Source organism: Pinus tabuliformis, chromosome 9, assembly GCF_031772625.1.
Source record: "Pinus tabuliformis cultivar Carrire ecotype Pingquan chromosome 9, CPIR1, whole genome shotgun sequence".
NCBI lineage: Eukaryota > Viridiplantae > Streptophyta > Pinopsida > Pinales > Pinaceae > Pinus > Pinus tabuliformis.
In genome coordinates this window covers 1,974,725,170-1,974,752,083 of record NC_142307.1, presented here as the reverse complement: position 1 = coordinate 1,974,752,083, position 26,914 = coordinate 1,974,725,170, and the positions used below count along the sequence as shown (strand labels likewise).

General features: G+C 39.9%; 1 protein-coding gene across 3 annotated transcripts in view; it reads left to right on the top strand.

Moving 5' to 3' along the window:
* Positions 1–26,914, top strand: part of LOC149156923 (Insulinase (Peptidase family M16) protein) — a 268,172-nt gene that overhangs the window by 58,234 nt on the left and 183,024 nt on the right. For all 3 annotated transcript variants that reach the window (XM_089438805.1, XM_089438807.1, XM_089438806.1), the window contains exons 4-7: positions 2,613–2,750; positions 2,859–2,996; positions 3,131–3,388; positions 3,487–3,624. In XM_089438805.1, the coding sequence (XP_089294931.1) occupies positions 2,613–2,750; positions 2,859–2,996; positions 3,131–3,388; positions 3,487–3,624 (672 nt within the window). The remainder of the gene's footprint in view (positions 1–2,612; positions 2,751–2,858; positions 2,997–3,130; positions 3,389–3,486; positions 3,625–26,914) is intronic.

Below are 26,914 nucleotides of genomic sequence, written 5' to 3'. Positions count from 1 at the left end.
GTACTCAGATAGCGAGCCAGAGGAGGAGGTAGACCATGGAGATGGGGGACGACAGTTCGTAGAGGGACCACCACCACCACCACCACCACCTTAGGGAGGAGGCCCATTTGTCCCTTCTGGGGGCGTTCTAGCTTCACTTCGAGGAGTCTCGAAGTACTTGACACTTCGGATCAGGGGCATAGTGTAGGGGCAGGTTGTGTCAGTACTAGTGGACAATGGGGCAACCCACAACTTTATTGATGCCCAGATGGTGGAGCGTAGGGGCATACATATAGAGACATTTGAGGGGTTCTTGGTGCTAGTGCTAGGAGAACGGATGATGTAGTGCATGAGATATGTTCCTAGCCTGACTTTGACTATGGGGAACTATTTCGTCACTGACCACTTCTTTGTTGTTGACGTTCTAGACACCAACGTTGTGATGGGTGTCCAATGGTTGTATTCATTGGCGCGAGTTACCATGGATTAGTGAAAGTTAGAGATGGAGTTCGTGGGCCTAGATGGGAAGCTAGTAGTGCTGAGGGGTATGCACTTCTACCCACCTCAGACAGTATTCGCCCGTCAAATGGAGGTAAACTTGTAGCGTGGGGACATAGGGTGGGCGGTGGAGCTCAGGATTTCAGAGACAGAGACTCAGGCGTGATGGGTACATCCAGACACCCTTGCGTTGTTGGAGAGGCATTGAGCGGTTTTGTTGAGATCCCTCTAGGCATGCCACCATATCGGGGGTTTGAGCACACCATTGAGTTGGAGGAGGGGGTTCACGCTGTTATCACTACCTTGTATAGGCACCCCAAGGCCTATTGGGACGAGATTGAGAGGGTCATCCAAGAGCTGTTGGCGTTGGGGCATATTAGGCTTAGTACTAGCCCTTTTGCTTCATCAGTGGTACTGGTGAAGAAAAAGGATGGGTCTCTTCGTATGTGCATCGACTACTAGGCCCTGAACAAGAAGACGCTAAAGAACTGGTACCCCATACCCCAGATAAACGAGTTGATGGATGAGCTTAGAGGAGCCAAGTACTTCTCTAAGATAGACTTGCACTCGGGGTACCATCAGACCAAGTGCGTGAGCAGGATATTCCGAAGATGACATTTAGATGCCATTATGGACACTTTGAGTTTCTGGTGATGCCTTTCGGACTCACCAACGCCCCCGCCACATTTCAGTCTTGCATGAACCACGTGTTCTGCAAGCATCTATGCAAGTTTGTCTTGGTGTTCTTTGATGACATACTTATCTATAGCAGGACATGGAAGGAGCATATGCAACACTTGGAATAGGTCTTGAGCATCCTGGAGGAGCAACAATTTTATGCCAAGATGTCCAAGTGTGAATTTGGGCTGACTAAGATGTTGTACTTGGGGCATGTGATAGGGGAGGATGGAGTCAAAGTACACCAGGAGAAGATCCACACCATCCTTGATTGGCCCACTCCCAGTAACATGATAGAGCTGAGGGGCTTCCTGGGCATATGCACATATTATAGGCGCTTGTGAGGGAATTTTCACAGCTGACCACACCCCCTTATAGACCTCATGAAGAAGGGGGCATTCAGCTGGTCAGATAGTGTAGAAGGACCACCCGCACTTCAAAGAGGCCTCAACAGCTTATCCATTCTAGACCTCCCACCTGGAGTCAACAAAGATTGTCCTAACTCCAACAGAGTGCGTCCTCCTCGATACAACAACAGAACATGTCATCCAACTCTTCTTCTGATGCTTCTTCAATGCATTCCTCTATCTTGAGCTTCTTTCATTCAACCTTGGATGCTTGGAAAAACAGATCCAGATTCAGCAAATTGTTATACGCATGGCTAATGGCCTATTTCCATTTTCCATATTTTGGATCTACCTATATTGTACATTTTTCTCACAGAGTATCCTCCAACTATGGAGTCTAGGTTTTGTTTCCACATGCTTTAGATTAGATTCACAACCTTGTTTTTTGTATTCTATTTTTATAGGAGCTGCTTCACCGCTCCCACTGTCTAAGTTTGTATTGACATCATTGTTCCCAGCGGTCTCTTTGACATACTTTAGTCGTCACCTGTTGGACATTAATAATATCATATTATATTATCTATCTAATGAAAGCCTCAAAGGTGTCATGTTTGAGTGCATGGGGGTTATAAATGTTTAGACATAGTACTATGTTGGTGTTTCGTAATTGTCCTAATTGTTTGTAATGTTGTGAATGTGATAAATATCTAAGACCTTGATGGTTATTACCATGATGGGTTCTAGGTTCTAATGCAAACCGGGCTGGAGGAGTACCTAAACAAAAAATATGTGCCATCCCCAGTGATAAAGGTAGACTTGAAACAAGCAACTGCACAAAGGTCAAATGCTTTTGTGTAGTTTAGATTCGGGGGGGGGGGGGGGGGGGGGGAGTGGAGGGTGGTGGGTGCTTCTTTCTGATATACTCATCATGTCTCGAGTCTCTCCTTACGGAAGTGATGCTTACATTCTGAAAGGGTTTTTTAAACCAGGGGCATTTAAATAACATTTATATAAACTGTTTGAAGCTGGATTGGAGTTGTCTTGCAGGATGATTTTAGTTGAAAGGTCGCTATTGAAGCTAAAATGTGTGAATTGTTTTTCCATTTGCAGTATGCTGACCGTCTGCCTATAGGACTGGAGAAAGTTATCAGAACTGTTTCTGCTGAAACAGTTAAAGCTTTTTATCGTCGCTGGTATCACTTGAAGAACATGGCTGTTGTTGTGGTTGGCGATTTTCCTGATACACAGGTTATCACAAAGCATTTTGTTTGATTAAGTTGCTGATTACTAATAGCAAGGTTGCAATTGGATGTTTTTTTGTCTTTTAACGATGTTACTAAATTTGTTATTTTGCAGGGTGTGGTTGATTTGATTAAACTCCATTTTGAGCAGAGGCATTCATTACCTGGAAGCCCACCCACCATTCCAGTTTTCCCTGTACCCTCGCATGAGGAGGCTCGCTTTTCCTGTTTTGCAGAAGCTGAAGCAGGGGGTGTGAGTACTGTTAACTCTCATGGCTGTTCTTTACATGTTTTGCTATTATCCTTTTGTTTTTGTTATGAGTATATGGATCTTAAAAAAATTGTATTACTTGCACAACTGGGCTCATTATAATTCATATCCTACAGTCAGCGGTGATGGTGAGCTGTAAGATTCCGTTTTCTGACATGAAAACAATAGGGGATTATCGAGAGTCACTTGCAGAAAGCATGTTCCACAGTGCTCTTAATCAAAGGTTTTTCAAAATTTCTCGCCAACCAGATCCACCTTTCTTCTCTTGCTCTTCGGCTGGAGACGTTTTAGTTCACCCTGTCAAGGCTTACATCATGACAGCAAGTTGCAAGGAAAAGGGGACGATTGAGGCTCTTGAGTCCGTTCTCATTGAGGTCAGAATTTGTAACGCGGATTTGTTTGACATTTATGTTTTACGTATGTGCCAAATAAATAAAAATGCCTAAGTTGAATTTGAGTGGTAATCTTGCAGGTAGCAAGGGTACGTGTTCATGGGTTTTCAGAACGTGAAATCTCAGTAGTACGCGCTTTCTTGATGGCAGATATTGAATCTGCATACCTTGAACGTGATCAGATGCAGTCAACAAACCTCCGAGATGAATACTTACAAGTGATATTCTGTCATTTGATTTACTGCAAATTAATTCATGTCTGAAGTCATTCATTTTTGTTTAGTTCTTTACTATTTATAGTATATACTGTTTCTTATGCTGTGTATCTTAAGGAAATGTTGTGATTCTGAAAGTCATATTGAATGCAAAAACAAGTCAAACTGTGAGAATAGTTTCTAACTTTGGCAGCCTTTAGTTAACCCCTTGACTTTGTTGGGATGTATATGCACTTGGTTAAATTTTCTTTATGCTAGCATTTCTTATTTGTGTTTCCAAGTAAATCTTAAGGGTTTTGGGGGAGAGGGGGGGTGGGGAAGTGCAGGAGTTAAGATATGTCGGCTGATCTTGACTTAGTGGAAGTTGAGGCCCTACTGGTCTGTTGTGATAAATGCAGTGTTTGTGTGGCCTAGTGGTAACAACATATCTTCTTTGGCAAAAAAACTATGCTTTAGTTGTAACAACAAATGGTTAAAAAGACATAAATGTTAGGAAACAAAATTGTTCACCACAGAAAATAATTATCAAGATGAAATAGAGCAATCTACACAGGGATGAGGAAAAACTTGTCAACTTAAAAGAGCAGGAAATAGATGCTAAAATTTTGCATAACATTGATTTAGACAGGTGTGAAATATCTGTTCACGCATGTGTATGTTTGGCAGCACTTCAAAACCTTAAGATTGTAGGATATATTAAGGAGAAAAAGGTCACAATTCTCATTGACTCGGGTAGCACTCATAACATCGTTGATAAAAGATTAGTAGAACACCTCAATTGTACTGTATATCCAGTGACCAATTTTCAAGTTTTGGTTGCTAGTGGGGGAGTATTAAATCTTGTAGGAAAATGCTACATCATTAAACTGAATATGGGAGAATTTGATTTAGAAGGCCCAATGTATAACATTCCCATTGGAGGTATATATGGTTTTCTGGGGATCCAATGACTGAGAACATTAGGTACAATTTCTACATACTAGAAGGAATTATTCATGATATTTGAATTAGAAGGAATTCAATAGGAACTCAAAAGGGCTAAAATATGCACCTTTTCAAGTCATCCATTCGCATAGAATGGAAAAGCTCAAGGATAGCAAGAGAATTGTGGTTAGACTTTATTCTGTGGATGTAAAGCAGGAAGATGAAAATATTCCGGAGGAATTAAATTGCACCTTGGCACAACACTATGAGGTCTTTCAGGAAATTATTGAAGGGATACCTCCATTTAGAGATCATGAATATGAAATTGAATTAATACCTAGAAGTACTCTTAATAAAAGGTCTTATAGATATCCTGATAAACAAAAGGGGGAGATTGAGAAAATAGTAGAAAACATGTTGGATTTAGGTATTATTTTTCCTAGTAGGAGTTTATTTTCAGCTCCAATAGTGATGGTGAGAAAAAAAGGATAATTCTTGGGGGATGTGACATGATTCTAGAAATCTAAACAAAATAGCCATTAAGGATAAAATCCCTATTGCAAAATAGCCATTAAGGATAAATACTTGACGAGCTATTGGATGAGCTTCATGGAGTTACTTATTTTACAAATCTACATGTTAAGTCAGGATATTACCATATCAGTTTAAGAAAAGAAAGCTTTCTCAAAACAACTTTTAGAACACACGAAGGACACTGAGTTGTTGGCCATGCAATTTGGGTTAACTAATGCTCCTTCTACTTTTTAGAGCCCTTATGAACAATTTTTTTGAACCCATCTAAAAAAAATTGTGTTGGTTTTCTTTGATGATATACTTATCTATAACAAATCATAAGAAGACCACATTAAACATATGGATAAAGTTCTACAAATTTCCGAGAACAACTAGTTGTATGTAAAAAGATCCAAATGTGTTTTTTGGAAGCAAGAAGTAGAGTATTTGAGTCATATTGTTTCAAAAGAGGGGGTTAAGGTGGACCCTCAAAATATCCAAGCTGTTACCAAATGACCTATTGCTAAAAACATCAAAAGTGCTAGAGGATTGTTGGCCTTACAAGATACCATTGGGAATTAGTTAAGTATTATGCATGAATAGCATGCTCATTAACATCTCTCTTGTAAGAAAATTTCAATTTTTTGGATTGACGATGCTACCTTGACATTCTCTCTCTTAAAGGATGCCGCGTCTTGTACATGAGTATTGACAACACTTAATTTTGGTGGGATACAACCAAGTATTGAGTATTGACAACACTTCCTATATTGTGCTTGACGATGCTACCTTGACATTCTCTCTCTTAAAGGATGCCGCGTCTTGTACATGAGTATTGACAACACTTAATTTTGAACTAATAAAAAATTGTTTTAATGAGAAATTCGAAAATTCCTCAAAAATAGAAAATTTTCAACAGTAGAGATTAAAAGTTGATCAAAGATTTATTAATGGTTGAGATTATTTTGACAGGGATCAAGCCAACTATCTGTTATTTTCCACTTGGAGGAATTTCTCTATAAATATAAGGCATTTTGCTTCTATTTTTATCAGGATTTTGGTCAGATGTGGCATTTTGGTGGGATACAACGAGGATTCAAAGGCTTATAGATTCTTCTTGATGTTGAATGGTGTTGTCATTAATAACAACATTGGTTTCTAAATGCTCTTAATATTTGTTTAGATTGCATTGATTGAAGCTCCATTGGTCGAGAAGCCCTGGAAATACCTAGAAGCCCCACACTTATTGATGACCTTGAGGATAAATATTAGTGGATTTGCTCCTAATACCACCATCTTTGGATGCTCCTCGTCGTACTGATTTCAATGGTATATGGCTCCTCACGGTTCGAAAGATATGCCCTTTGGAAGGTCAAAAGTCCTTTGTCATGGTCAATGTCTGCAAAAGGAAATGATGTGGCAGTCTATCATTAGCCAACGAATTTCTCAAATAATGAGGTCAAGAAGGATTTCCTTTTGACGGATCTAATTTAATATTTTGAGGACAAATTTTATATTAAAGGCAAATTCAAAATAAATTTAAATTGGTCCTAAAACAATTTTTGTGATTTTGGCTCCAAAACAATTTTTTGGAAATTCAAATTTGAAAGATTTTCTCTACAAGGTTGGCTCCCTCCAAAGAGAAGTCAGCCTCCCTACTATAGCCTTTCCATCCTCTATAAAAAGGGCCTTCTACTCGCGATGGAGGTCAAGAAAGAACTTACATCATCTATCTATATTTGCTGCGGCCAGGGTAGTCTTGAATATTTGTGTGCAGGTCATTTTCCCTGAAGGATTTCAGGTCTCTTCTCTTGTATTACTGGTTTCTGGTGTTTAGCTGGAGTATAGTGCACAATCTGGGATTATTCGGCCTCTTCTAAGACCTACCTTGAAGGCAGATCAAACGTTGTTTGCAGAGGACCCCTTGGCCCCTATATAAGGATTGTTAGGCCTTCCTTTTTGAGACATACTTCAGACCTGTTCTGGGCGGAAGAAGATTCAACCTCCTCCTTGAACATCTGCGTCTATCTTGTTGGTTCTTCATTGACATTTCTGAGGATGTTTGGCCTGGTTAAGGGAGTTTGGGGTTTATCTTTGAGGCTTATCTGAGGCAGTTTTCTTCACTATTAATTTCTGTGCTTAAGTTAGACGAAGTGTCGAAATGTTTCAGAGTTTCCAAAACGGGTACATTTAGAAACGTCACCTCCCAAAAATGGAAACATCATATATATATATATATATATAGCGAATAGCACATTGTCTTGCAAGAAAAAAGGGAATGAGACTTGTTGTCGCTCAAATTGTACAGGCACTGCTACAACGACTTAGGTCAGGGGTTGTCACCCTGATCCCCAACCTCTCCGTTTGGCTGTCTTCCAACTTATTTATTATTTGAGTTATATTCACAAGTACTTACTAATGATAAGTAAGAGACAATCTCCTCAACAAGAATAAGTGCCAAAAGATAACCACAAGATACAATAGACACCCAAAATGCAACCTGCCTAAACAAATATTGCCCACAAGTCTTATGATAAATAGAGCACTTATCTACCACAAAAAAATGTCAAATACTTATTAATATATTCACCAAGTTTTTTGGCTCTTCAGTTTTTTTCTCAACAAGTAGATTATCACAATGTCAATTTTGTAATTAAATCACAACTATTACCAATCAGATCTTTCTAAGACATTTATAGATCATCAATAGTGGGATTCTTCAAATTTGCCAATTAGATATCCCTAGTAAAAGTAAAGCAGGATGACAATTAGTAAAGCACCTTAAGATCACTCAATAAATTTTTTTATAGCAATGCCTCTTGATTACTTATGTGTGCTTATTAGAAGTTCCCTTTCAATTATTAGATTATCAAATTAGAGCAAGAGAAAATTACAAGATTGCAAGAACACAACTACAAGCAATAAGATGAGATTGCTAACAGTGATGTTAGTTAACTAAATGCAACAAAAATCAAACTATGCTATGCAATATGCAAGAGAAAACTCTTATGCAATGCAATGCAATGAAATGCAAGATTTGAAATGCAATTAGTGAAGAGAGACAAGGAATATTTAGTAACCAAACAAGGTTAGATTTGCCAAAATGCCAACTTACTATCAATCTGCGTCCCAACTGCCAGTAGATGCACAACTAATCAACTGTCAAGAATGCACCAGACCTTCAAGTAACAAAAATAAGCTCGCTGTGCCTTAGGATCAGTCAATATCCATCTTCAATATGATGAGGTCAGTGCCCAATATGCTTCACAGTTGACCACCAAATGCAAGAAAAAGAAACCAATGCTTAAGACCCAATTCTAGTATCAAATGCAATGTGAATATACCACTGAAGGTTACTAAAGAATGATTCACACCTCTGCAATTTTCATATCAGACCTCTGCACCAATAGATATCAGTCCCCTAATAACCAAATCAGTCATTCTACTAGCAAAGAAAGCAAGTCCAAACACATGTAATTATTTTTGCAATTATTAGTGTTTTTCAGGCTTAGTATTAGGAGTCAGTATTATGATTAGGGTCTGCAATATAATTCTCTTTAGACCTGGTTGTAAACAGTCACCAAAGGACCACGAATTTGAGTGCTAGCACTCTAAATAAGTATCAAAACCTTTTCCAAACTCCACGCTCCACCTGAAAACACAAGTGATTAGCCTAGAATATATATATATATATATGTATATAACAAGAGACAAACCTGAAATTGCTTGCTACCAAGGGAAAGAGAGGCTTTGAGGGCCTGCGTTCAGGGCAGAGAGCAGGGAGAAGGTCCCAAAGGCAAGGAAAAGGGCCACCGCAGGCTGAAAGCAGCTTTAAGGGGATGGGGATGGGGAAATACAGGCCTAAGGAGGCCACGACAGGCTTGGAAGAAGGCTGCCGTGAGGGTTTGGAAGGAAAAAAGGGTTGCGTTGAGGAGGAAAGAGAGGAAGGATGTGTTGAAGAATCTAGGGCAATTCATGACTGAGTGATTCTTCCCAAACTTATTGATAACAGTTTGTGTTGTCTTCTTTATATTAGGGTGTTCTTCAATCTTCAAATAGTTATCAAGGTGGACCATCAACAATAAAAACAAGTACACAAGATGTTGGCTCCAAGCCAGGGCAAAACCTCTCCTCTTGAGAGTAAAACCCTTGAATCTCTTCTTATAGATGTTTAGATGAATACCAAGACCCTTGACAAAATAAACACAAGGTTACCTCCAAGAAATTTGTCACTATTCACTGCACTGCTTGGTCTACAACTTCCTGCCTTGATATCACTGTACTCCTGCTGCTTATGTCTTTTCTGTCACTGTCTTCAACACCTTCTTCTATCGATTGGCCACAGTCATTTGATTCTTCGTTGGATGCAATAGATTCGAGAGATCACACCTTAGTGATGTACTTAGTACTGCCACTGTGTATATATATATGCACAGTACATTAATTGTTTCTGAGATATATATATTTATATATATTACGGAGAGTGACCTCCCGAGAGATTACGAAGTTTCCTGAGCTCCTTACAGACTTCCAAGAGAGGTATGTAATCGATCTTCTTGCTGACTATAGAGAGAAGTATCACCGAGCTTCTTCTTCTGGATTTGCAAAGACTGTATCATCAATCTTTTCTTATAGGCTTGCGAGGACTGTATCATCAATCTTTTCTTACAGGTTTGCGAGGACTGTAACACCGAGTTTCTGTTACAGACTTGCGAAGAATGAAGTACTGTCTATGTATTGCAAGAATTCCGAGACCATGATGCTTCCGAGACTTGACCGTGTAATTGTTCCTTATTTGCTGACCGTAATACGAAGGTTGATCTGAAGACATCTTGCTTTTTGACCTTAAGGTAGCTCCTTTATATATGAGTCAACGATCATGTACCAAGCCGACAGGAGTGCCTTAGTTCTGGGCTGACATATCAATGAGTTGAACTGCGTATCTGTAGAGCGGTTTTGCATAGTGACAATTATCTTGGAGCTTAGCCTTTGTTCTTATGAATTTCATAACACTTATGATGAAACATAGAAAATCCTACAGACATCAAGAAGATGTCTTTGACCTATGGTAAACATATCTTGTTCATGAAACCCATGATACAAGGAATAACAATTTTTCTTCATAATATTATGGATACAATTCATAGTGAAAACCGAACCTAGTTACCTTTCCTTCAACAGGATGGGTGCCACAGGGAAAAAAAAGGGCAATGACAGGCTTGGAGGGAAGAAAATGAGGGCAGGAGAAGGGAGGGAGCAGAGCCGCGGTGAGGGTAAGGAAGAGAAAGAGGGCTGCGGAGGACTGAGAGAGGTATGATGCAGGGAAATGGAGGTCAGATAAGGCAGGGCAGGGCCTTAAAGGCCTGCGACCTAGCCTAGGGAGGGCTAATGGCTGGTTTAGAGGGGAGATAAGGCCACGCTAGGTCAGCCCTAAAAACAATCACTTCCTTTCTTCCTTGAATGTTGAGCTTGGAGGAGAAAATGGAGGATTGATCTTGCCTTCCTAGGCCTAGATCCACCTCTAGAAACCCTCTAAAATTTTTCCAAGGACTGAAATCCTTGAAACCCTTGATAATTCTTCAGATCTGGCTTTGAAATTCACCTGTACAAATAAAATTTTAAAAGCCCAAAACCACAATATATACAAAAAATAAAAATACACCCCAAAACCCAAAAACCCCAGCTACACACAAGGGTTAGAAAATAAATTATTTACAAAATCTATTTTACAATATTCACAATAAATTTCAAGCTCTAATTAGCAGATCTATCTTTATTTGCACAATTAAATTGAAGATAAATGAGTAAAATAAGAGTTTTTTAATTTTGAGCCATGGTCAAGACATCTACTAAACCAATCGCTAGATAGATCTTGAAAATTTAACACAATGGGCTCTTAGGTCTCTGGACTTGGGAGTTGAATGGTCCAACCAAAAACTTCCCCTCACGCCCAAGCTTTGAATATTGATTAGATCTCTACACACTTAAGATTATTTTTTTAGCTTAAAAAGGGGACATATACACATAAAAACTGGCAAGATCTAGAGATAACTGCTAGATCAGTCAAGTTAGAAAGCTTTTCTAAAACCCAACACCTAATGCAAGATACCTGTGCAAATAGATAATCCAACTGCTGGCTAATGAAACGAAAAACTTATGAAATTTAATTCAATAGAGCATTTAGGCACATGATTCAGAAAAAATATTACCAGTGGATAGAAGAGGAACACCACCATGAACAAACCCCAAAGTCTTCATTATTTATTTCCAGAAAAATATTACAACAGAGCTTGACTCAGAGCTTTTTCAAAAAAATTTGGTAACTTGAGAAGCAAAATGACTTCTAATTTATAGATAAATCATCCACGTGGAAAATAACGGCTAGTTGACTTGATCCCTGTCAAATTAATCTTGACCGTTGATAGATATTTGATAATCTTTTAATCTCCATTGTCGAAAATCTTTATTTTTGAAGAATTTTCGAATTTCTCATAAAAACCATTTTTAATTAGCTTAAAAATAATTATTTTGAGCTAATTTCCTCAAAAATTTGACTTTGACTTCACCACCAAGGCCCAAGGGTCCAATTTTTTAAAATTTCCAATATTCCCTTTGTGGGGGACCTCCAAAAATTAATTTCTTTAATACTCACGAATTTTTCTACTTGGAGAATTTTAATTCTCTAGAATTTTAATTTTTACTCTAATTAATTAAATTTTTGGCTTAAGATTTTAAATTAGTTTGCAAGAAAATTTAATTAATCGACACTTGAGGGGATTAATAATTCTTTCCACTTTTAATATTTTCGCCATGGTGTCTAAGTATGAGGATCATGCACAAAAAGATTTTTTACATAAGATAATTACATTTCAACCCTTAAAGGGGAACACCCATTCGTTATAGACCCTCAATCTATTACCCAATTCTGCGACTCAATATGATCTAGTAGACCAAGTGATTGGTAATAAAATAATTTATCCAATTAGCTTAAATTATTTCCATATCACTTTTACAAAAGACCATTAATATACTAGGACTCACCTAAGACCTTGACAATAGTTTCCACCCTAGTTTTGGGGTGAGGCCGAAGGGAAAAACTCTGCAGACCATCTGTGTTTAGAAACACAAATGAATCAATGAGACGAAAAACCTCCTAGGATGAAATTCGTCGTTAAGATAATAGGCTTACATAGGTTGTTACATTCGTACACGGTCTTACTAGCATCTTTTACATTAACATTTTGTAGAATGGGTTTACAACTCTAATGAACTGATGACTGATGATGATGAATCTAGGATGATCTGAATGCTCGAACATGATGGAATTCCTTTGTGAAAAAAGTGTACTGCTATAGGGTAGTTGACACTGAGAGATCAACAAGACCGATAGATAATTTAGAAGGAAATGTTGAAGTGTCTAAGTCTAACAGTTAGAAACCCTCCATGTACTTTCTGATTTATTCCTTCCTACTTGTTCTGATTAATTAACAAGTTATTTACCATGTAAATACTGAAAATAAATACAAGTACATTCTCAACACATTACAGATCATCAACTGAAGGAAACAGAAACAAGCACACAAATGACACCGTTATTTTTGGACTACTGTCCCCGAAAAAACCCAATGCGGGAAACCAGTGCGGCTATCCAAGGGTTTGATTTATTAAGTAGTTTCAAAATACAATCTGGGTGCCAAATCCGGCTCACCCAACAGAGAAAAATTTCAGCAGTAGTACCTCTGAAACCCTGGATAAACACTCTTGCAACTCCTCAACTCCAATCTTCCCCACAAAAAACCCCCAGCGTCAGCCTCTTCTGCCCTTTGCGTCAGCTTTGCTGGCAGTTTCAACTTCTGTCCTCTGTGTCAGCTTTCCCGAAATTTCAGTAGTTCCCGGTAGTTTCGGCTTCTGCCCTCTGTGTTAGCTTTCCTGGCAGTTCCGACAGTTCTTGGCAGTTCCGGCTGTTCCTGGCAGTTCTTGGTAGTTCCGGCTGTTCCCGGCAGTTCTGGCTTCTGCCCTTTGTGTCAGCTTTCCCGGCAGTTCCGGCAGTTCCCGACAGTTCCGGCTGTTCTGACAGTTCTGGCTTCTATCCTTTGCATTAGCTTCCCTGGCTGCTGTGCTGATCCTCCCGGCACTATCTTTGCCTCTCTGCTTCTGTATTCACTGCCTCTCAGCTGCAACTCCAGATGACTCTCTCAACTTTCTCAGCAAATCCAGCCTTAGAAAGTTGAAATCTTGATCTCTTGGTGTGTTCTCCAAGCGACCCTCAAGTCTCCTCTTATACTTTTCTCGTTGACAGATCAACGGTCGAGATTAAGTCCCTAATCAACAGCTAAGATTAGATCTGGCTTGATCCATGACTTTTGGACCATTCTAACATAATTTTATATTAATTCACATTAATATTTTAATTTCCTTAAGTTTAGACTTAGGGACTCCATTAAAAATGTTAACTATTTTAATATCTCCCAAATTGTTTAGAATCTGCCCAAACCCTTTCTGGGTATTGGAGATCTCATGTCCCTTAGACTCTCCACCAATTTTCGTGGCTAGAGCACATCCGCTGCTACCCCAAATCAACACTCCCTCTTAGTGAGGACTGTGCTTTAGCAATACTCCTCACTGAGCATCACCCTGATCATCCAGCATCGGTCCCTGTGCTGATGCTAGGCCTGCTGCCCATCACCTGCATTGTTGCATCTCGTACTGCTACCCATGGCTCTGCCACTGCCACTGCTGCATCTGTATGACAACTCCCTCTGCATCTGTGTTGTTGCCCATGGCCCTGCCACTACCACTGTTGCATCTGCACTGCATCCCCTCTCATCATGCTGCCTATAGCATTGCCACTTCTAACTGTTGCATTGCAACTCAGTTATTGAGAAATAAGTAATTGATTTGATCTCTCTGTCAGGCTAGAGACCCCCATGATACTGAAGCTCCCTCTGTCGCTGACAAGTGCTCCCTCTTTGACCTTTGCGCTGCTGCAGCTACTCCATGCATCTTGCACTATTGCACACCTCTCTGTGTCATCCTGCACTGGTGCAACACTCTTGTGCTTCTCGCACTGCTGCCTCACGTTGTCTTGGGAATCTTGCACTGTAGCTCCCTCTGTCACTCTATCCGCATCCGCCTCTACTGATATCCGCCAGTCCTGCTACTCTTCTTCAGGGCTTCTGTAGCTAGATATAATCCAAGAGGTTGGGTACCTCGAGGATCCTGCTGACTACAGCTCGATGTCTCCCCACTTTCGCGCAAGTGGTGTGTGTGCACTCATGGCATAGACATTGTCTGTCTCCACTTCCTTCTCTGCCCTTGCTGGCGCTGCCTTGGTCTCGGAAGCCTCTACCTTGCTCTTCTTCCTTGGACACTAGGTCGCATAATGACCCAACTCCCCACAGTGGAAGCATTTGACCTTGGAGAGGTCCTTCTTCTTCCACTTTTCTTGCTTACCCTCAGATGTTAGGGCAGCGTCCACCTCCTCCTCCTTGATTCTGATCCCCTTGCTGTTGCTTCCCGTCTTAGTCACCCTCCTGATCTCTTCTGGGCGAAGAGCCGCCCACATTTCCTCCCAATCTGGAAGGGTCGCCCTGCCCAGAGTGTTCTGGAAAAACACCTCCTAGTCTTCGGAGACCGCATTCAGGGTTGTTCTCACCATCAACTCTGGATTTGGTGTGGCCATTATGGAAGTCAGCTGATCTTGGATCTCCTTCAACTGACCGAGTAAGGTGTCGATCTGTTCTCCCTTCTGCATCTGGTATGATCATAGCTGATTTTCTAGGAGCATCTTCCTCTGCGCGGAAGTATGCTGATACAACTTGGTCAGGGCCTCCCACATCTCCCGTGCCGTATTCTTCTCGGCAATATGTGGTACTATATGATCCTTGACCCCGTCAAGAATGATACTCTTGGCCCTCACCATTGCTTCCTCATACTTGTCATTGTCAGCTGGGTCAACTAGGACCGCTATCGTCTTTAAGGTGAAGTGCTTGACACGATTTTTGTCAAGTACAGATAAGATTCTGGCCTTCCAGACTACGAAGTTTGAGGCTCCGTCCATTTTGTCCTGGTTTCTTACTCCGTGTAGTGCCATTTTGCTGCTCTTTAACTTCCCTCCTGGAAGTTCTCGATGTGACTCCCTCTGAGCCTCGATTTCCCTCCTGGAAATCCTTCTGCCGATGTCGAGATGCCCCCCACTCTGATCGTCTGTGCAACCGCACCACTGATCCGGATTTCTCGGCTAGAAACCCTCGGTAGCAACTCTCTCCTCCTTGGCCTTGCCCTGTTAGGTACTGTTCTGACAATAGTACCCCACTAGCTCCACTCTGTAACTTATCCACAACCTCCTAAATCCCAACAACCTGAAGGTCAGAGCTCCTAGGCTCTATACAGTCCTAGCACCAACAAACTAGCTCCCTAAGCCAACTATGTCAGCGCTCTTGGCCTCTGCGTGAGCCTATCTTTGCCTCCTTCAGCCTCTGCGCAGCCTCTTCTTGCCCGAACTTGATGACACAGGCACTGTGTCATCCCTTCCTTGCTGTTTTGCTGCTAGGAACAACTTTTGTCACTCGGGACAACTGCTTTCTGCTGCTGCTGCTCTGCTCGGTTGATGTCCTCAGTGCTCCTGTGATATGCAACCACGCTCTGATACCTTGTTGAAGTTTCTAAGTCTAATAGTTAGAAACGCTCCATGTACTTTCTGATTTATTCCTTCCTACTTGTTCTGATTAATTAACAAGTTATTTACCATGTAAATACTGAAAATAAACACAAGTACATGCTCAAGACATTATAGATCATCAACTGAAGGAAACAAAACAAGCACACAAATGACATCGTTATTTTTGGACTAATGTCCCCGGAAAAACCCAATGTGGGAAAACCCGGTGCAGCTATTTCAGGGTTTGATTTATTAAGAAGTTTCAGAATGCAATCTGGGTGCCAAATCCAGCTCACCTAACAGAGAAAAATCTCGGCAGTAGTACCTCTCCTTCGGAGACAGATGCTTCAGCTGAAAACCCTGATAAACACTCCGACAGCTCCTCAACTCCAATCTGCCCCCACGAAAAACCCCAGTGTCAGCCTCTTCTACCCTCTGCGTTAGCTTTCCCGGCAGTTTCGGCTGTTCCCGGCAGTTCCGGCTTCTGCCCTCTGCGTCAGCTTTCCTGGCAGTTCCGGCTGTTCCCGGCTATTCCAGATGTTCCCGGCAGTTTCGGCTTCTGCCCTTTGCGTCAGCTTTCCTGGCAGTTCCGGCGTTTCCCAGCAGTTCCGGCTGTTCCCGACAGTTCCCGCTGTTCCCGGCAGTTCCGGTTTCTATCCTCTGCGTCAACTTTCCCGGCAGTTCCGGCTTCTGCCCTCTTCGTTAGCTTTCCCGGTTGCTGCGCTGATCTTCCTGGCACTATCTCTGCCTCTCTGCTTCTGTATTGACTGCCCCTGTGCTGCAACTCCAGTTCACTCTCTCAACTTTCTCAGCAAACGCAGTGCCAGAAAGTCGAAATCTTGATCTTTTGGTGTGTTCTCCATGTGACCCTCAAGCCTCCTCTTATACTTTTCTTGTTGACAGATCAACGACCGAGATTAAGTCCCTAATCAATGGCTAAGATTAGATTTGGCTTGATCCATGACTTTTTGACCATTCCAACACAGTTTTATATTAATTCACATTAATATTTTAATTTCCCTAAGTTGGATTCCATTAAAAATATTAATTATTTTAATATCTCTCAAACTGTTTAGAGTCTGCCCAAACCCTTTCTGGGTATTGGAGATCTCATGTCCTTTAGTCTCTCCACCAATTTTCGTGGCTAGAGCACATCTGGTGCTACCCCAAATCAACAGGAAAACCGAGTCTATATTAACTCTCATAGATGATTACATGATGGCTGAGTTTCGACCAAGTTTTGGAGTGTCGAGTACAAGTACGACCCGAAACGCTGAGTTCCTAGAAGTTTTGTGCAACATAGTTCTGTTCATCTCTAGTGGTTTTCACTGGGATTTGTGGATCATTATGGACATTCAGCCCTCCTTTTGTTTAAGTTATGAGATAGGCATTTGAATACCCTACTGGCGCTCCTTTTATTGCAAACCCTCGACAAATTGCAGGTTTGAAGCACTGGTCGAAGTGGCCCTAATTAAAGGTTCTATAAAGATATTTTTCGGTCCTGTAATAGAACATATTTTGGGGTGCTTCAATAACTGTCAAAGATCCATTTGTCTTGTGGCAAATTGAAAGAATGAACAGATCTCTAGCATACACAATCAATTGGCACAAATCTCCACCAAATCTGAAGTTTGTTGATATTGATTGCAAGGTATGTACGCTAAGATTACAGATCTATTAGACTTATACTGAAGTTAAGGATTCAGTGACTAAAGTGATGAAAACTTGGCCTCATTGAAACTGATCACGGTGATCCAAAGGCTGTAAGGTTGCATTGAATTTCCACTTATTTGTGGACTAACCCAGAATATCCTGCAAGATCTAACATCTGATCACAAAAGTTAAAAGATCTAAATCAGATTTAGACCTCATGGAAAGACATCATCTACAACAGTGAAACAAAGGCATTTTCAGATTCAAACCGTGACAGAAGATCATCAGCAGCAGAAGGAAAGGGTCTTTCATAACCATTGTACAGGACGGAGTATTCTATGTTGGTAGTTTGGACTGTATCAATATGACTGAGCTTGAGAATGAAGTGCATGTTGCTGTAAGCCTCTGTATGCTGCTGGTTGCATTGTTGCTTTGTATTACCATTTGATATGAGTCTTGTATCATGCAAATTTGTACTAAAAGTATTGCTATGCTATGAATAAGCTTGAGCTCCAAGCTCCATAGATTGTTAGTATGGATGCTGTGGCAAGCTTTTGACCCTATGACTAGGATTTGAAATCAGAAGCTAGGATTTGCTTAGTTGAAGTGATCAATGGGTTCTCATGTATTGAGAGCAGAACCCAATATGGTAGTTTGAAGACTTATATATCTCTCATGTATTGATGAGCAGAAACTAAGTTTTTGTCATATCATGTATAGCTAGGCTGAAATAGTTTGCATATGGCAGTAGACATGCATACCTGATTTATTGTGCTGCTAGGGTCTGCAATTGATCCATATGTTGAGCTAGGGTTTATGGGTATATATATTAATTTGCTACTATTAGAGTTTGACAGAGATAGATGCAGATCTGTTATTTGCAGTAGACTTGACAGAGTTGCTTGTGTTTGAACAATGGAAGTGTTGATAATTGTTGAGTTAAACTATTGAGCAATGTTATTGGCATATGTGGATAGTTGATGAATGCTAGGGTTTTCAGTGCTTGCTTGAACCAGGATAATATGGCCGGATGTTTGATGACATGCTGATGTTTTGATGATGAACAAAAGCAGATTTGATTGAAGCTAGGGTTTGATGTACAGATTGAGCAGAAGTAGATTTGATTGAGCATATTATTTGATATTGATATAGAGTACAAGTGGATCTAGTTTGAAAATTGTGAAACGTGGTTCGCTGCGGTGAGCTGAAGGTTGGAGACTTTAGGGAAAGTGGGCAGGTTGCTGAATAGGGTGGTAGGGAGGTGCAAGGTAGGTGAGTGGAGTCTCCTTTAGGTTGGAGCTTGAGAACACTTCAGGGCGGCAGGGTGGTGCTAGGGCAGTTGGAGCCTAGACAGGGCGTTGGAGCGTCCTTCAGGTTGGAGCGTCCTTCAGTTGGAGCTGAAAATCTTGGAAGTTGGAGCTTCCTAATTGATGTAAATTATTGAAGACAAATATTAAAAAACGTTCAGTGGTTTTTCTCCCAGAAGGGTTTCCACATAAAAATCTCTGGTGTACTTTCTTTATTGTTGTGCATTGTTGAATGGTGTTGATGATTGCTTTATGTTTATTTGACGCTAATAACAATTAGTGCTTTGTGAAGTTAAAATTAACGAATTGAAGAGAAATACATATTCACCCCCCTCTCAGTTTTTCCAACACTTGACAGATCAACGAAAGACAGTGTTGAGCCAAGATGTCAAGTTTGAGGAGAACTTGTCATCTAGGAAATCTCAGGACCAACCAACAATTGTAGAGGGGCCTCAAGAGGAGGAACCAAAGGAGGAGCCGATATCAGAGACTTTGAGTAGTAGAGGTAGCCAACCTTCAGTGCAGGAGGAGCAGTCAACTCCTTTGACATTAGTTAGGAGGCTTAGTTGGGCGGGGCAAACCTTGCGGGATGCTCAGGTGCATGTTGAGCCTCCCAGGACCACTTTTAGGGAGAGCAGACCTCCGAGGAAGTTTCCGACGTACATGGATTTGATGACCAACTTCATAGACTCAGAGCCTTCCAGCTTTGAGGATGCAACCAACAAGTAGGTGTGGAGGGATGCCATGGTGGAGGAGCATAACTCCGTCATGAAGAATGATGACTGGGAGATTGTATTGAGAGTCGAGACCAAAGGGGAAGTCAACTGTGACTTCCAAGTGGCTTTATAAGGTAAAGAATGCAGCAGATGGCAGTGTGGAGAAATACAAGGCTAGATTTGTGGCTCGCGGGTTCTCTCAGAAAGAGGAGTAGACTATGAAGAGACTTTTGCTCCTGTAACCAGTGACTCCTCTATTCGAGCAGTTCTTTCAATAACTTCTGAGATAAGATGGGGCATCCATCAGATGGATGTGACATCCATGAAATAGAGACTGTCGGGCAAAATATTTTGCCAATTAATACCAACAATTAAAATGTCCACCCGAGGGTTCATAAGCTTATGACGTACAAGCACAATATGTTCAAGATTAGAGCTAGGTTAAGAAAAATTAGGAATGAAACTCACTAAAAGACAAGGAAATTGTGAAGTAAAGTCAAAGATTCTTATGCTAGGGGTTCAAGTTGTATAACCTCTTGACTATTTGGTTGAACTCTGGGTTACTTCATCTTTTGGATCTCTGACACACACCACACTTGGCTAATCACACTTCCAAAAATGAAGTTGCAGGAATGAAATTGCAGAAATGAAATACAGAAAAAAAATGCTGAAAGTTAAAGACATGAAAAGAATGAGCAGTAAATGAAATGGTCAACTAAGGAAGTGACACGGAAAGTAACTAGTTGGGAAGCATATACCAGAGAGGGGGCCTTGCCTTTCTTGATATACACTATCAAGAAATTCAATCACAGATTGTAACCAAGGCCACAAATAAATAATGGGCTTTTTTATATTGATTAAACAAACTCATATTACTACAAACTCAATCTTTTAACTCTACTCTCCAACCTTTGAGATGAATGATATCCTTTCATATTTATACAAATGGCTCAAAGAAAAAGAAAATAAGATAATATCCAAAACAAGTGGATCTCCATTAACCAACAAATCTCAGATCCCAAATATGTGGAGCTACAATTAATTCGGAATCCTTTGGTAAGTGTATCTGAAATCAATTCCAACTTTGACCCTATCCCAAAGAATCATTTAGATATTTTGATGGACACATGAGCACAACAAAATCAATCTTTTCAAAACACATATCTTTGGATTTGGCTTGGAGAAGTCGTTGGTCAAAGATGAAGGCAAAATCTGAATTTTGTAATTACATGAAAATTACAGGAAAATTGCAGTAATAGTAATCTCAAAGATGTCAATAGTAGCCCCGTAAAATTATGTCATTTTCGAGATTTTCTCACGGGTCACCTAAATGAACCTCTTATGCAAAAAACCCATGTTTTGGATTTGCAAAATTCGCTGTAGTTTGCTCGAAAATCGCGCCACAAGTTGACTGTTCTGTTTAATTACAAGTTTTGGGAAAACTTGTTTGATTAACTATTTTTGACATTTTAATTGCTTGGATTTTTTCTCCTTTTGATGTTGTGTTGATGGACTTGACTTGACATAACCATCATTGGTACTGTCACTCCAAAACCCTTTTAAATCACTAAAAACAAAGGAAAATATAACAATTAACAACTATTTACCTTTGATGCTTGTTGGGTGTATTATGTTTACAAATGAAGATAATTGTAGTGCTAAGGATTATATTTGGGTACAAGAATACGTAAAAAAGGTGGCTAGTTGATGATGAAAAATATGTCAAAATAGTGGCCCAACAGAGACATGACATAGAGACACATGTATTTTAGGCTTAGGAAAGCCTCGTATGGGCTCAAACAGGCACCCAAGGCTTGGTATGCAAGGATTGATAGCTATCTGCTTCACCAAGAGCGAGGCAGATCCCAACCTATACTTCTTGTTGGTTGGATTTGAGCCTCTCATATTGGTGTTGTATGTGGATTATCTCACTCTGATAGGTGCAAAGAGACTGATCGTAGATTGCAAGGCAAATCTAGCATTACAATTTGAGATGAAGGATATTGGCCCGATGCATTAATTTCTAAGACTTAAGGTTGGCGATGACTAGATGAGATCTTCCTCGGATAGGGAAGTACACTCTAGAGATATTGAAGAGATTTGGGATGGAGCTTAGCAGATCGATGGCCACTCCAATGGTGACTAACCCGAAGAAGATTCATTCTTCAATTTCAAAGTTCGCAGACTCCAGACATTATAGGCAGTTGATTGCCTCGTTGATTTATTTGGTCAACACTCGACCAAAAATTAGCTTTGTTGTTATCACCCTAAGCTAGTTCATGGTGGAATCGAGGGAGGTTCATTGGGTTGCAGCAAAGGACATGCTTAGACATTTGCAGGGCATAATAGGATATGGATTGTAGCAAAGCACATGCTTAGACATTTGCAGGGCATAATAGGATATGGATTGTAGCAAAGCACAGGCTTAGACATTTGCAGGGCACAATAGGATATGGATTGCAGTACCTTGGTAGAGATGGTGTGAGGTTGCAGGGGTAATCAGATTTAGAGTGGGTAGGCAATGATACAAAATGAAAGAGCACCTATGGGTGTTGCTTCAGTTTGGGGCCAACTGTCATTTCCTCATTCAACAGGAAGCAAACCTAAGTAGCACTGAGTTCAACTGAGTCAGAGTACATGACAATTAGTCTAGCTAGTTGTGAAGCCATTTGGCTTCGCAAGCTACTCACAAGATTGCTTTATCAGAAGCTTCAACTGATAGCGTTCCACTGTGATAACTAGAGTTGTATCAAAATCTTTGAGAATCCATTGTTTCATGATAGATTAAAGCACATTGAGATCAAATACCACTTCATTAGACATGGTGCTAAGGGGAGCAGTCAAGCTCCAATATATTTCTACAGAGGAGCAATTGGCAAACATTTTCACCAAGCCCTTGGTGAAGGGCAAGTTCGTTTGGTTTCAAGACAAGCTTGGAGTGGTGGAGAATACCTTCCTCGCTAAGAGGGAGTGTTAGTGTTTGTAGCTCAGACAAGTATTTCCATGAGGGTGTCTACTTATGGAAATCATCATTAAAAGTATCCTATGATTTTTCAGAAGTTCACTTTATTAATTAAAAATCACTTTATTAAAAGAATGTTCACTTTATTAGAGACATTGATCTCACAGTTAGATCTCAACCGTTGAAGGTTAGTTTTTTCGCTCATGTCAAAGTTATAAAAGAAAGAGAGGGAAAAGGACAAAGACACACTGAACATTCATTTCACAAGTCACGTGAGTGAAGGAGAAAATCAGAGATCTGATTTTCAGGCATTGACGAGAATTTCAACACTATTTCGACAAGGGGAAGGCAACCGGTCTTCATCAGGACAAGCATTAGTTAGCAGCAAGAATAGGAGCGACTAGACAACCCAACAGAGCTATCCATATTGTAATTTGTATGGATTCTGTACTGCCGTACGAACGTGAGGGTAGGTTGCCTCGATTTTTGTACAAAATTTAATTTTGAGGTTTGCTATTCATTTGATTAATTCTCATAGCCATTTTCGTTGTGAGGGAGGTCTTGTAAGTTTTGCAAATTTTTTTGAATGATGAACTCATCTAGAAGGCCATAAATATTTGTGTACTGTATGATTGCTTTTCTTGTTTTCCGTTGCATGCAGAAGTTAATATTACCAACAAAGTAACTAGATCTCATGTGCTTAGATCATTGGTTTTAGGATATTTTGGTAGTGTTATATACATAAGGTAAAGTGGTCCATATGGGGGAGAAATATGTGTGCTAAATGTGAGTGTGACAACTCGTAGAAAGTGTAATCACCTTTCACATGGGAAAAATAATAAGTGAGTATATAGGGGCTCCTGTAAATCATGTGTCCAAATAGATCCATCCCAAGACCTTTGCAAGTCTACCGAGGACGTTAAATGCTGAACAAGATAGGGAGTTACCACCGACTAAGGGATAGTCTATACATAATTGCCATAAACCCAAATGCAATAAGAACGGGGACTAAAAGTATCATAGTTATCATAATCAGACCGGTCGTCGAACCGATAGACACTTTGGACTGGGAACTGGTTAGAACCAGAGGAAAATCTGTAAAAAAACCGGACCAAAATACCCATCGAGTAAAAGACATAAAATATTCGAATTTTAAAGAAAAACATATATATTCATGTGCACACTGCATCCATATAAATGCAAACCATTTATACACAAATACGACAAAGTTCTCATTTATATAGCAAGTAAGAGTGCATAATATGATAATACCAAAATAACACTTAGTGCAATACATGTCTGAAACAAAATACATCAAGATACATACTCTAAATGGCCTCTGATACATCAAGCTACAATACTATTAACACTAAATTACTAATTAGAATCAACATCCTCAACCTCCCCCTCATCTTCATCCTCAGAATTAGCAGTAGCAGACTGAGGATCTATATTAGGATTTTGACTTGATTCCCTTGACCTTGAAGGTGGAGCTGGAAGTGGGTCCAAGTCCATCCAAGAAAGATCTTCATTATCAAATGCTAGTTACCTAGGTCTCCACAACCCACTCTGATGATGGATCAAAGTCATCCAAAGTTATGTTGCTTGATTCAGGTGTCTTGTTCAGCAATTGGTTTTGTCTCAACTTGAGGTTGTACTGAACATTATCCATGTCATTCAAACTTTTTTTCTCCAAACGGTTCCTCTTCTTGATAAAACACTCCAATTTTTTTCACACCCGAAGCTTCAAATAAGAAAAATATTAAAAAAATAAAAAAATAATAAAAAAATCTCTTGAATGGGCCCCATGCATGAGTTGTTAGGCAGTGGCACCGAACTGGCCAGTTTAGTACGAATTCGACAAAAATAGCTGGTTCGATACTAAACCAGCCATTTTCGGTCCGTTTCACCTGTCCAAATCGGTTTAGGGTTGAAAATGGTTTGACCGGACGGGCCAAACTCGTTTGGTTCGGTCTTGATAACACTAAAAAGTGTTGGCCATGATTTTCCAGCTCAGGCGATCTAGGATACCAACTAGCCAACACATGTACGTAACTCATCCCATCATGGCCAATACATTACCAAAATGTCATCATATAGACACAATTTAGGCTTATAATGGACTTGTCATCAAGTGAGAAAAAGTAGGATACACCAAGGTGTAAGAGGACAAAATATGTTAATGCGAACACGACTTTTATAATTATATGAAGAAGAGAGGTTGATTCTTGAGCCATAAAAAATTATAAATTTGCGTTCTCTATCTCTTTGCAATTGAACCATTATGGAATATTTTTATGAACATGAATATGGAATATTACAAATAATAAATAATATAAATAATAATAACTAATAATTATGAAAGGGCTTGTCTCAAAAAGACATGATTCCTTGCAAAAGGGGGACTCTGTGAAAATTCCTTGAATGAAACAACTGGAAATTATTGTCCTAACTAAATGCAGTTTATTTGTTTTGTGTTAATTATTAATGACAAATAACGAATAATTCACTAATGCATTCTTCACAATAAAAATATTTTGTAGAAATAAAAATATTGAATTGAGAAATAGATGCACAGACACAAAAATTGACGCTGTTGCTTTTGGACAATTGTCTTTGGAAAAACCCCGAAGGGAAAACCAATGTAGTAGATGGGGGGTATATTATTATGCAACAAAAATAGAGAATTACAACTGTTAGGCAATCTGGCTTAGCTCTGACAATTTATCTCATCTGGAAATATACTAGTAAAATCCTTTTCCCTCACATCAACTTGATTTGGCCCTCTCTGTCAAACTCGCACTTCCCTGACAATTCGCATAGCCTGGCTGGAAACGTGCACTGCTTGCTCTAGAAAATTTGTTTTTCCTTGGAAACACCTTCGGGCAAGTCGTCTTGCCTTCCTCTGTCTCTGGAAACAACTCGCTTTGCCTCGCGGGAATAGATCCGAGCATTAGCAATTGAATCGATGCTCCTTCCAACAATTTGCACTAGGAATCTGGTTAACTCGCATTGCAGAATATGACTTGCTTTGCTAGATAATTCAGCCTTCTATCCTGGCCCTGGACCACTAGAAAACCTCCTGAGAATTTCTCTCATTGTTGCAAACCCCGCTACTGTCTCTTCCCTAGCTTCATCTGTGCCCTTGCTGAATACCTGTAACTGGGTAGTCAAATCGCTCAACTTTGATCTTCTCTGATGCCTTTTCTCCAAGCCTTCGACTTGGTCTTATAATCTTCTGTTGGGCAACCAACGAACAAGATATAATCTTGATCAATGGCTTAGATCAATTTGACTCCATCAATAGAAGTCTCTAGAGAAAAATCAAATTACCTTAATTAATTAAATTTAATTAACCAACTTCCCTAAGTTAGACTTAGGAAATAATTAAATTATTGGCTAATTAATTTAATTAAGGTGTTTCTGAGTCTTATCTCACGAAACCTTTTTTGGATTTTGGAGATCTCATGTTCCTTAGCCTCATAGACATCATAGAGACTAGAACACTTGTTCACTACTATTACAAAAACTAATGCTCCCTCTTAGTGAGGAAGGTGTTCTCCACTATACCCATTTGTTCTCTAAAATAGATGAAGTTGGCTCTCCCTTAAGCCATCGTGAGTATATCCGCAACTTGCTGCTTTGTGGGAACATGCTGTTGGTGTCTAACATCTATGAAAACATCTTCCTTCACATCTTCAAGTTGATTTGACTCCTTGTCACTAGAAATCACTGTGAAGAAACTGCACTGGTTGCTACTGTCCACCATGGTATTGCGCATACTCTGATCTCATACTGTTGATGCCTCTGCACTGCTGCCACCACTGCACCTGTGTGTACCAATGTTATCAGCACTGGACCGGTCCGGACCAGACCGCCCGGTTCAGAATGGTCTGACTGTTTTGAGGCAAAAACCAGTTCGAAATGATGATTTGAACCGTTTTTGGCCAGTTATGTACAGTAAAGCCGCGTACAATGCAACAAGTGGGGCCTGTTTTGATTTTTTTTTTCTTTTAATTTTTGTCTTAGCTAGGCACTAGCCCACAGTAGGTGCATAATATTCAAGCCTATCGCCCTACTATTGCTATGCAATTCATGATAATGTTAAATTCTTAAAGTAATAGTGACATTCAGAGGAATGCTCTGATACCAATGTTACGAACAAAGTTCATATACTCAAAGGAATGCTCTGATACCAATGTTACGAACAAAGTTCATATACTCAGAGGAATGCTTTGATACCAGTGTAACGAACAAGGTTCGTATACGTAATAATCTTCAGAACACTTCAAAGACAAAGACATCCATTGTAGGACAAGTAACATATATTAAATAATGTATATAGAATTGATGAGATGATGAGATGATTACAAATGAGGGTGAGGGTCTGCTTTATACCCTAGGCAAGTGTCCCTTTATGAATGGTCATGTCTTTAGGGACATACCTCTTCATAACTAATTACTAATTAATTAATCATTATTTATTGTTATTGTTGCTTACATTATTTGTATATTTTTATATATATCTCATTCATAACAATTCCTTCCACTTCAAAAA